Raw genomic sequence first — 12,553 nt, 5'->3', positions numbered from 1 at the left:
ACTATCATGCCTTTTTCACTGATGATCAAATGGTGGTTTATTTAAAATAACAATTGGCAAAGGGGAATGCTATAGTAACGAATAAGCGGCAAAAGATGCCGAGCACTTTGCATTGCTTTCATTCCTTTCTGAGAGCTCTTTTGTAGCTCGCTGCTTGGATGGTATTTTTTCCCCTGTTGCTATCAAAGAACTGTAAACAGGATTCCTCATGAAAAATGACTTTGTATGGTATAGTGATGGAAGCTTATTTTGGTGCTAGAAACTTGGGAATTGAGGCTGATCCATCTTCTGATAGATTGCAGAGTGTCTAATACTTTTTTTGTGGCTGGCAGAGATCAGGGTAATCCTTGCTGACTCTCAAGCAACTCAGATTGGTGCCAAGCCTGCAGTAGCTTTGCCATAGCGGCCCAATTTTAGCTCCCCAGTTTTAAAGAGAAACATGGGATGCTAAAAACATTAGATTCTAAACGAGTTTGATGGAACCATACCACACCTCCTCTGACACTAGCGTTATGGCTGCTGCCCGGTTTTCCTTTGTGAGTTAGTTTGCACCACAATGTTTCTTTGCTGTCACACATCTGGCTGTAGTGTTTTAAAGCAGCAGTCACCAACTGGTGGTCCTTGGACCACTGGTGGTCTGCGAGAAAATTTTGGTGATCTGCAGAAAAATTATTTGCATTTTTTATATTGCACTAAATCAGGGGTGCTCAAACTAGGGCCCTGGGCCAGATATGTGCAATGAACTGTTGTGTTGCTGCAGAAAGTCCCTTTAGAGTCTTTTTGTGCGGGGCAGATGGGGGCAAAAATTCCAACTTGGGGTCTGCTTCAGCCTCCTGGTTTTGGGCAAAGGCTGGAGGAAAACACTACTGGTGGCAAAGAGCCGGAGAGCCTTGTTCCAATGGGACTGCATCATGGCCTGAAACTGGATGACCATCTCAGCCCGCTGACCCTCCAGGCACTTGTACCTTGCCTTGCACTCCTGCAAGTCTTCCCTCTGCTTGGAAAGTCTATCTCCATAATCCTTAGTGAGGTGTTCCTGTTGAGCCTCCTTCTCGGTCAGATCCAATTTGAACTGGGCCAGCTGTTTTGCCAACTCTTTCTCATAGTGGCTGCTTAGCTCCAACAACTGCTTCCTGTTGGGGCCCTAAGGAGCCCAGGTGGGCAGGCGAAGAGTGGCTGTGAGGGGAGGGGTGAGTAGAGGCCAGCGAGTTGCCCCTTGAGTGTCATAAAGTTGGCCACACCCAGTGAAGGGCTACCAAACCTTTTACTACCACACTGTGGGCGTGGCTTATACAGGATGCCCTGCATTTTCTTTCAACTTCTTTTAGTGCAAATTGGGTGCTCTGGGGTGGAGCTCCATTTTCGCTACCCCACTGCGTTCCACCAACCCAGTCACATGACCACATAGCCACACCCACCCATCCGGTCATTAGGCAAATCATATTAGTGGTCCGTGGGATTTAAAATTATGAATTTAGTGATCCCTGAGGTTTGAAAGGTTGGGGACCCCTGCTTTAAAGTATCCTTCTGGAAAGTTTTCTCTAGGATACAGTAAGGCCCAATGAACTAGAACAGTTGTAAGGTGGTCTCTACATCAACAGGCCCAAGTTACACGCACAGCTTTAATGTTAATCCTGCTTTGTTGAGCATCACCTCCCTCCTCCTTGCTGCTTTCTTTTGCAGCATTTAAAGAAAAATAAAATGTACTTTAATGTCAAGTTCAGAAAATGCTGATGTAGATCCGAAATTGTAAGAGAAGCATTTTTTTCAGGCACATCTCAAAACTGGCTTACTATGTGTGTGTTGCCATTGGCTGCAGAGTGTCCTGGTGATTTGCAGTATTATATCTTCAGAAGGGAATACAGTTGATTGTTGCTTTCTCCATAAAATTGTTTGTTATATGCTGTTTTTATCACTGTTGTTAGCCGCCCTGAGTCCACAGAGAGGGGCAGCATACAAATCAAATCAAAATAAATAAATACATACATACATACATACATACATACATACATACATACATACATACATACATACATAAATAAATAAATCCACTCTTTTTTAAAAAGAAACACAATACACCTGTGGTACAACAATGGCCTTTTTTGTAGAATGGTTTGTTTGGGACACTATTTCAGGGGAGTCAAACTCATGTTGTCATAGAAGCGGTCACGTGACTTTTTGGGACTTTTTCACCTTTGCTAAACCAGGCATGGGCTTGGCCAGCGCATGATACAATCCGGCCTGCAGGCTGCAAGTTTGACAGCCCTGTTCTGTTTCCTTTAGTTGAAGTAACTAAAACAAGTCTTGCAATTTCATGTCTGTTTGATGTATCAGCTGTCTTTATCTTTTGAGGTTCTAGTGATTTGATGTAATTCTTGCAGATCTTTAATTATTCCTGTTCTTTCCCTCTTTAGCAAGTAACAGCTACTCACCTTTGTGCCATAGTAGCAAAATATAATGATATATTTTATACTAGAGTTGCCTTATGCTGGAAGCAGTAAGCTTGAAGCTCTACATTGGAGAAGATTAGCTTTTTTGCAGCATGAAATATTTTGTTCATAGAGGCCTGGCTTGTTGCAAACAAAGCATGAACTCCATAGGTTAAAATTTCTGGCAATGTTTTGTTAACTGCCCAAAGGCACTCTACATTCATTCCTCTGCCAGGAGAGTAAATGAGAGGAATTCAAAGTTACTCCTGGTTTTTCATCTCTACGTGTAATTTGCCTGTAGAGATGAACATAAGGTAAAGGACTCAGAGAAGATGTCAAGGAGAACCAGATGTGGTCTGTCAGCTGCCAGTTGCCATCCATTCCCATTTGAAAAACAGTTACAGCTGCTACAGTGATACATCTGTAGGTCTAAAGCTGGAAAACAAATTCAGCACAAACAGAGGGGGGAGAGTGATGCAGTCTTCCAGAAAGATAGTAACCACTTTGGTCTCATGGTTAAGGCACCAGGCTAGAAACCAAGAGGCAGTGACTTTTAGTGGGTGACTTTTTGCTGATGTGGAGGGTAGAGCATTTGTTGGTTGAATTTGCTGGTTGGGGGAAAGATCAGAAGCAATGTGAGAAAATATTATTTTACTGAAAGAGTAGTAGATGCTTGGAACAAACTTCCAGCAGACGTGGTTGGTCAATCCACAGTAATTGAATTTAAACATGCCTGCGATGAACACATATCCATCCTAAGATAAAATACAGGAAATAGTATTAAGGGCAGGCTAGATGGACCATGAGGTCTTTTTCTGCCCTCAACCTTCTTGTTTCTATGTTTCTAGTCATCTTGCAAGATGGATAACCTAAGCATCAGTCCTTATTTAAACACCTTTCATTGGATTATTCATTATTGCATGTAATACCACAACTTCATACATTTCTGCATGATCTATTATAAATAGGACAAAGTGTGTTTCGTGGTAGCCATGTGCCTCTTAGGCAGCATTTCTCACGTAAACCCCTGTTGGAACATGCCAACTAATTAAGATTCAGGAAAGACAGCGGCTGTGATTCTGTGGAGCATTCATGTATAGACGCTGCAAGTGAAAATTATGCTGCAGTAGGAGACTCTGGGACAGGTTGATGCATGAGGTCTGTATGTGTTTTGGAAGGGAAGCAAAACTGCACACCTGGAATGTTACTGAGTCTCCTAAGGTTTCCACTCACATTTGCTTAGACTGATCTTTTCTAGAGAAAATATTTCTCTTGTTTTAGGGAAGGTGCTTAAGTTATAGCTAGAGAATATATTATATTAAATGTACCTTATATGGAGATCTATTTTAAACTTTTATTTATTTTTAAATATTGTGCTTCTCTTCCTCTTGGAGGTTAAATTTGAAAATAGGCAACAATCGTCAACTCCGGGTCCCGTCAACTAAACAATGTCGTTTGGCGGGACCCAGGGGAAGAGCCTTCTCTGTGGCGGCCCCGGCCTTCTGGAACCAACTCCCCCCAGAGATTAGAATAGCCCCCACCCTTCTTGCCTTTCCTACGCTTCTTAAAACCCACCTCTGTCGTCAGGCATGGGGAAACTGAGATATTCTTTCCCCCTAGGCTTCTACAATTTATGTATGGTATGTTTGTATGTATGATTGGTTTTAAAATAAGGGTTTTTAGCTGTTTTAGTATTGGATTGTCGCATGTTGTTTTTACCACTGTTGTTAGCCTCCCCGAGTCTACGGAGAGGGGCGGCATACAAATCCAATAAATAAATAAATAAACTGCTGCAACAATAGTCCATGTTAGTGGACACTAACGGCCAGCAGCAAGGAATGTGGTTCTTGTCAGCAGGAGTGAAATAAAACCCCAGAATCTATGCCCAGAATCGCCTCTCAAATAGCAATAGCATTTAGACTTATATACCGCTTCACAGTGCTTTTACAGCCCTCTCTAAGCAGTTTACGGAGAGTCAGCATATTTGGGTCCTCATTTTACCAACCTTGGAAGGATGGAAGGCTGAGTCAACCTTGAGCTAACTGAGATTTGATCTGCCAAACTGCTGGCAGCTGGCGATCAGCAGAAGTAGCCTGCAGTACTCCATTCTAACCACCGCACCACCGGGGACTTTAGGACCAAGCCTTCAACTAGTGCCATAAAATATATTGTCCCTAGGAATGCAGTCCAGAGCATTAACTTCCACCAACTTTCCTACCTTATTTTATAAAGGGATTGTGCAGAAATTTACAAGGGTTTAAGCTTTAAGATACATCTGGAAACAAGCAACCTTCCAACTGGCATAATTTCTGCTCAGCGAACAAGTCGCTAAGAAGTTAATTATTCTGTATTTGCAGAATATGACCTAGTTGCTTAGCCATGGCATAAATATGTCTACTTATCCTACAGATTAGCCAGCCTTGTCAGTTTTGGGGTTTCAGATTTTCTGAAGGGCAGTTCAAAACAGAAATATGCCATTGAATGCTTAAGGAAAGAGTGTCAGAAAAAGGCACACAATAACTGGTTTTATTATCGCATAAGCTAGTGTCAACCACTCTGAGACATTGTTAGTTCCTAGAATGAGTTTCCTAATATATCAGAAGGGAGCTACCCCTGTGGTTCAACCAGCAGAGTAAATGTAAATGAAGCTGTAACCAAATTAGGAGAAGATGATGATGAACACCAATTTTAAAATGATACTTATTGTAGAACATTGACACTCAAGGCTTCTTTGTGGTTGTTGTGGGCTAGTATACACTATCTCCTCATACTGAGATATGTACTAATTTAAAGTGTCCATATGTGGTTTGGTTGGTTTTTTTTAATGCATTTGTTACATATACTTTTCAGTTGTGGATATATAGATGTCCAGCAGGGAAAATATATTCTGTACTGAATAATATGGTAAATTCTGAGAACGTGAATGCATGATACTCTGCCATGGTGATATTGTTAGAGCTAATTATTTGTTTTCCCCCCCTAGATCATCAGAAGATGTGTTACTCTGCATTGGTGCTGGCAATGATATTTTGTATGGGAGAACCTCTGCCATACCATCACTATGGTAAGAATGATTTACAACATAGGGAGAAATATTTGGCAAATAGCCATTTAATAGGACTCATGTACTTCTAGATCTCTCTTAACTCTTTTGCATTTCCAGATCTCTTACTAAATGGGAAAGTGCCTGAAGTATAATAAAAATATTTAAGTCCTAAACAGAAACTATGCAAAGTTGTGACAGCAATTGGTTAATCAGTAGGCTTCAGGAATTCTAGAACAAGCCATAGACTAGATCCCAATGTTCTTTACACTTTTTGCATTGTATGTCAAATATATGTGTAATTTTTAATATATCAATGTTATATATCAATTCTGATACATAACATCAAGAGAATCTAGGCTATCAACCAGTGCAGAAGAACTTTAAATAAAATAAATGTCTAATGTTGTATTAGAATTAAAAGTTATTTTTACTGCATTGAAGGGTTATAATTAGACCCTGGTAGATTTGGGGAATACTTTAGAAAGAATAAAGGGTGGCTTATAGTGTATTTCTTGCTAAACAGAAATAAGAGGAGTGAGGAGTTTAAGACCGAACTACAAACTGATGCAGTATCTGGAGTACATTTTTTTTCATCACCAACAAGTAGAAAGCAATAAATCACCAATTTATCTTCCAAGGATGATCCAGATAACCCTGCTTCTTCAAACTATTGTTTGTCTAACAGAATAGATAGCAGCTTTAGGGCAGCAGGAAAGCATTAAAGAAGATGTCAGTTCCCTTGGAATTTTGGGAGCAATATGTGCCAAGTTGGACAACATAAGAGAACAAGCAAAGACCTCTACTGGCTTTGCTGCTTCATCTTGGTTTTCTAAGATCAGCTTATTCTCCCATAAGCTGTAGAGCTTTCATAATAAATGCACCAAACAAAGATGGATGGCTAATGTTTAAGCCTAATTCTAACTAGACAAATTGTTGTGGAACAGGTAATTAAGTCCATATGTGTTTTGTGATGCTGTTGGTAAAGAGAGTTATCTCTGGCATAGAGAGAGCTTTCAAGAAGTCTGTTCCTTGGTGGTGAAGGGTTCAATTTTGAAGTGGGAGTCTTTGCGGAACCTTCAGTAACGAGGTTAGAATGTAACCTTTAGGCAGGCAGTGGGAAAACTCACTTAGCCTTCAATCTCCCCAAACCCTTTTCCTCTCCAATTGAAAAACAATCTTTGTTAATATTTTATTTCTGTAAGCCGCCCTGAGTCCGCTAGGAGAAGGGCAGCCTATAAATTCAATAAATAAAAACAAATCCTGGGAGGACCCGGATTGTGGGGGCAATAGGCTGGCTCTGTTAAAAAGTGCTATTGCTAACATGTTGTAAGCAGCCCTGAATCTAAGGAGAAGGGCGGCATAAAAATTGAATGAATGAATGAATGAATGAATACAACGGTGCATGGAGATTAGTGAACACGATGTTTATTTAGACTTCCCTCTAGAGCAGAGTTTCTAGGGGTGGGCTACTGCCCCGACAGGGGGGGTGGAAACGCAGTGAGGGTAGCGAAAATGGAGCTCCACCCCAGAGCACCCAATTTATTTATTTATTAGATTTGTGTGCCGCCCCTCTCCGTAGACTCTTTTGCACTGAAAGATGTTGAAAGAAAATACATAAGCCACGCCCACAGTGTGATAGTAAAATTTTTGGTAGCCCTTCACTGAGCATTCCCCAATCTTTCTGGGTTGGTGACCTGGTGATGGGGGGGGGGGAGAGGGGATGGTTTTGTGCGAGGGACAGGCACATGCATGCACAGCTTCATTTGCATGAGCAGTGGGACACCCGCTGCTTGTGCAAGTGGGTCTGCAATTGCCAGCGCTTGCCACTGGTGTGACTCTGCGCGCATGTTAGCCTACTGCTCATACGAGTAGGATTGTGCCCACAAGTCAGCCTGCCAGCTACTTGGCCCAGTTGCAAATAAGCTACGGCCTGCCAGTAGCCGTGGCCCACAGGTTGGAGATCCCTGCTCTAGGCCATATCATTCTCCCCTCCAAACTATGCTCTCCCCACCCGCTACTTTAGAAATCTTCCACGGGAGGTCTGAGTTTATCATCTAGGTCTACAAGTAAACTGGAATCTCTCTCCTACGTATCTCACCAACTTAACCAAGTGCCAACTAGCTAAGGTTGGCTTCAGTAAGGCTAATACCCATCTCATATTAGAGTTATTCCTTTCCATGTAAAAATTCAATGTCTCTGTCCTTTATTTCCTTCCACAGAGCATCTCAATTCCCAATTTATTCAGTTCCTGCTGCATGTGATTGAAGATGGATTGCCTTCAGATAGCACAGACCAGCTGCCTGATCTGTTCGTTAATGTTCTTCTGGCTTTTAATATTCACATTCCAGGTCAGTGGCAGAAAGTTTTTTTTCCCAACTGAGATTATATTGGGGTTTCAATTCATGGGGAACTTTTTTTTATTGTCATATGCTAACTTGAAAACAGCCTCAATTTGCACCCATGTTGGAGAACAGGGGTGTCAAGCTCGCATCATCATGGCAGCGTCACCTGACATATTGGGACTTTTCCTCTCTCCCCCCCCCCCTTCGCTAAACCTTGTGTGTGGCCAGTATGTGACCCATCCAGCCCATGGCCAGGAGTTTGACAGCACTATTGTAGAATAAGATATACTCAAACTTCAAACAAACAAACTTCCAGCAGGCGTGGTAGATAAATCCACAGTAACTGAATTTAAACATGTCTGGGATAAACATATATCCATCCTAAGATAAAATACAGAAAATAGTATAAGGGCAGACTAGATGGACCATGAGGTCTTTTTCTGCCGTCAGTCTTCTATGTTTCTATGTTTCTATGTTATTCTGTGATTCAGAATTCTGAAAATAAGAGGGCAGATATTCTTAAGGAATGCTAAACTTGTTCCTGAACTTACCAGTTAATCCTTAAGCAGCTAACCTTGGTATGGCAGCACAGTGCCCCAGAACATGTGATAAATTGTCCCAATGTTGAGCAAGGTTTTGATTTGTTTCCCAAAAGACCATCTCCCATGTAATCCTATTTCTACAAAGGTAAAACTGCACCTTTGTAATGCTACTGAAGCAATAGTGATGACTTCAGGAAGACCTTCAAGTTGCATGCTAGTCCCCATCCAAGACAAAAACTGAAAAAATCCCAGATCCAAGGGGTCCAAACAACCAGTGCACTCAGTCTTGACAGGATTGATCCTGAGTCTGTTTCTCGCCACTCAGACCTGAACAAAGTCCAGGCACTGTATTGTTGCCATCTTCTCCTAGTCCTAAATATCTCTTTTCTCCCAAAGATAAAATCTTTTTATCCACAGATATAAAATTGCTTCTTAAGGGAATTTCTCATTAAAACTTTCTCCTCGTGCAAAGGATACACATGGATAGCTACCTCAGGCTTCAATGTATCGAGTAAAAGGAAGCCAAGAAGCCCACTGCCTTTAATCCTGGCATTTGATTAACTATCAAAACTAGGTAGCTGCATTCTTCATGACTTCACCTGCATCCCTTAAAGTCTATGGCGGCCACCACATTTTACAGTTAACTGTATTGTAAATTAAGAACGATATCTTCAGTCTGAATCTCTCCAACACTCAGGAAATAAATTTATATTCTAATATTTTGAGGGCAGGGTGAAGAAGCATTTTCTATTTTAATTGCACACATGATTATTTATAAGCCTCATGTCGCCTCTTAATTAGCCTTTTGACAGGCTATCTTGTACTATTGTAGCTTCATTAATGTATTACAGTGCATTCATTTCATTCCCAAACTCCTAGGAGTGATTCATCCTGAATCAGATATCTCCTTGCTTCTGCTGCTTTCCCCTGTGACTAAAGTGTGGGTCCCATAATCCTTCATTTTGCAACTAGGAATTCAAGAGTTGCAACAGTGGGATAAGATTTCTGCTTTGCTTATAGCGGGACCGCCTTCCATTTTGCAATACCACTTCACAGTCCTGCTGGTGTGTAAAAAGCCTGGGTTGCATGGGTTAAAACTTCAGTAACCCTCCGCTTTAAAGGAGAGAGCACTTCACAGGACTCTTATCAGTGTAATTCTGCAGTTAACCAGGCATCTTCCTCCTTTTAGTGAGTGGCAGATTTTCTGCTTATCCCTTGCTGTGCCCTGTGAATCTCATTAACTGTAGAAGCATTGGCGTCTCTTTTACAAAGATACTCTATTGGGTACTTTCTTCTGGAATGCCTGCTCTTTCATATTCTGGCCAAGCTGAAAACCTTTTGGGAGGCAGCTTAACTTATTCTGGCTGGTAGTGATTGCAAGCTTTAAAAAATAAAAAATAAAGCAAGATACACAATACGCTGTGATGTGCTCTTGCCTCTTAATCCCAAGAAAATTGGCAAATTCTTAACACTGTCACGTGGTAACTGTCACATCTTAATTGCTTAATGCGTTTGTAAATGATGCCATCCCACATTGCATCATTTTGATGGAGGAAGAAATTTAAAAAACTCCACTTATTATAATCAGCAGCTTGTTATGTAGATAAGGAAAAACATCATTAGTATTTGGGTGGGGATGTAGGATTTTTTTTTTCTTGAGACACAGAATTAATCATGAGACCTGATCAAGTTTGCTTTCTTTGCTTTTTTATTCATTGTTTTCCTTCCTTCATTATGTGGCTTAATTAGAAATTAGCCAAAAACATCTGCAGGACTATCCAGCTTTGGGAAATATTCTTTTTTGTTTGGGATACAGTGGAAAACCACGGAGAGGGGCGGCATACAAATCCAATAAATAAATGTATGACATAATAACATAGATTCCAAAGGGAGAAGCAATACCAATGGGTCACCACTATGGGGCATTGGTTGAGCTCTTACTAGATATTTCTTACCAGCTGCAAAGAGTAGGTGAGCTCAGTTTTTTTAAATTTGTGGGAATAACTTTGACTCTAATTAATTAGATGCTTGCTGATTGGAAAGTCAGCTTGTTTGTCATAACGTAAGTCTTCAAGTACAATTCCATAACATAAGCCAATCTCTGCCAAAATAGCATTTATTAGGATATAATAGGATATATTAGTGCAGAATTAACATAATTTCCAAATAGTCTGGCTGGAGCATATTCAGATTGCAGAAGTCTGGGGTAAGTTCTGACGAACATTGTACAACCACCCTATTCTGAAATTAAAGTAAAGAAACCCAAGTATTTTACATTAATTTATCAAAGTTTCTGTAGTTTCTATTCAATTTCCATTCAATTTCCATTTTCTCTGACTCTTAAAATGAGACCTAGGGTTGGTTGGTTGTTTATTTGTTTGTTTGTTTATTTATAAATGTATTTTATAATATTTTATTTCATCTCATTTCCAACTTACAATAACCTACTGTTTTTTGAGGATGAATAATACTCAGGTTCTGTATATCAATTAAATCCTTCAATAGACAAAATCAATATGGAATAAAGGCAAAATGCACCTTTTAAAAATAGTGCTGTTGATTGTAGAGTTGTACAAATATAGACTAGGTGCAGTTATGTGTTCCAGGCTCATAAAAGATTCAGGAGGTAGTTCCATAAAGAGATATCTACTAACATAGTCATAATTATATTGGTTGGTTTTTAAAGAATCATATACAGTAAATATGCACTTGGGAGGTAACAAACGCATGAACAACCCAACTGACACAAGAATGAGTACACAACACAAAGGACCCCTGGCCATGGCTGCCATTTGCTCTTCAAACACAAATCAAGAAGGATCTCCAAATTGTATAGCAGTTCTGTTTGGAGTAATGCGACCTCACCCAGAACTAAAGATGCAAAATCATTGATCCAGAAGACCCTAACCCTCAAAGCACTTCTTCCAGCTAGGGTTGGACCCCCCCAACTTCTAGGCACTTCTAGGCATTCAGACCCCCCCCCCCCCAACTTCTAGGCACTGAGAAAGAAACTCAGCAGCATATCTTGGCTGGTCAGGGATGGACATACATACATAGCTGAGTATTATTGGCCTATTGGTGATCTCACTCTGTGTTGTTGAATGACCTCACTTGGTGACTTCATGTAGATAGAGCCGGGATGGCGCAGCAGGTAGAGTGCTGTACTGCAGGCCACTAAAGCTGACTGTAGATCTGCAGGTCAGCGGTTCAAATCTCATTACTGGCTCAAGGTTGACTCAGCCTTCCATCCTTCCCAGGTGGGTAAAATGAGGACCCGGATTGTGGGGGCAATATGCTGGCTTTGTTAAAAAGTGCCATTGCTAACGTGTTGTAAGCCGCCCTGAGTCTAAAAGGGCGGCATAAAAATCGAATAAATAAATAAATATTAAATAAGAATGAGGAGAACATCAAGCCATGAAGCATTCCAGAAAAGATGAATCATGGGGCAAATTTTGGAGGAAAGAGGAGAACTAGCATAATTCCGTGTTCCCAACTCCTACCCCACACCTACCCTGAGTCAGTCCACAATTATACCATGGTTCATGATGGGAAATCATGATAGGAGATCAAAGAGAGCAAGAATGAATGTGTCAGCCCTGAAGCTAACCTGACTGAGGCCACTACTCCCATTCTATTCCCTTCAGATGTCCTCTACAAGTCCAAATAATGCACTTTCAGTTCTACCTTCCTGGAAAGGGTCTGGATAATTTGAACAAGAGCCTTCTGAAGCTACAAGGCAATCACTTTTTTCTAAAAAGTAATGGCTATAAACAGGGTGAAAATTGTCCAAAATGATTGACTGTAGCTATAGCTTCTTGAGGACAGAGCAGACTGCTGACTCCTTAAGGCAGTGGTTTTCAACCTGGGGGTCGGGACCCCTCTGGGGGTCGAACGACCATTTCACAGGGGTTGCCTAATACCACGGGAAAAGACAAAATTCCCACAGTGTTAAAAACTAAAAGCTTCTATTCTGGCGCCTCAGAACCTATTTTTACAATCTGACCAATCAGGTTTTACAGTGGGGGGGCCCCTCCGACCTTCCTGCCAATCAGCTTCAAGCTCCGTTGGGAGAATTGGCGCTAGACTTATCATTGGAGGGGGGTCACCACCACATTAGGAACTGTATTAAGGGGACGCGGCATTAGAAAGGTTGAGAACCCCTGCCTTAAGGGATAGCAAAACTGATCCTTCTCA

At 41.1% G+C, this 12,553-nt stretch overlaps 1 protein-coding gene across 2 annotated transcripts in view; it reads left to right on the top strand.

Annotated features, from left to right (window-relative positions):
• Positions 1 to 12,553, top strand: part of NCKIPSD (NCK interacting protein with SH3 domain) — a 129,336-nt gene that overhangs the window by 108,206 nt on the left and 8,577 nt on the right. For both annotated transcript variants that reach the window (XM_070738413.1, XM_070738415.1), the window contains exons 9-10: positions 5,413 to 5,493; positions 7,695 to 7,823. In XM_070738413.1, coding sequence (XP_070594514.1) covers positions 5,413 to 5,493; positions 7,695 to 7,823 — 210 coding nt within the window. The remainder of the gene's footprint in view (positions 1 to 5,412; positions 5,494 to 7,694; positions 7,824 to 12,553) is intronic.

The sequence above is a fragment of the Erythrolamprus reginae genome, chromosome 2 (genome assembly GCF_031021105.1).
Source record: "Erythrolamprus reginae isolate rEryReg1 chromosome 2, rEryReg1.hap1, whole genome shotgun sequence".
Classification (NCBI taxonomy): domain Eukaryota; kingdom Metazoa; phylum Chordata; class Lepidosauria; order Squamata; family Dipsadidae; genus Erythrolamprus; species Erythrolamprus reginae.
Note: the sequence above shows the minus strand (reverse complement) of the source record. Positions and strands in the feature narration are given on the sequence as shown.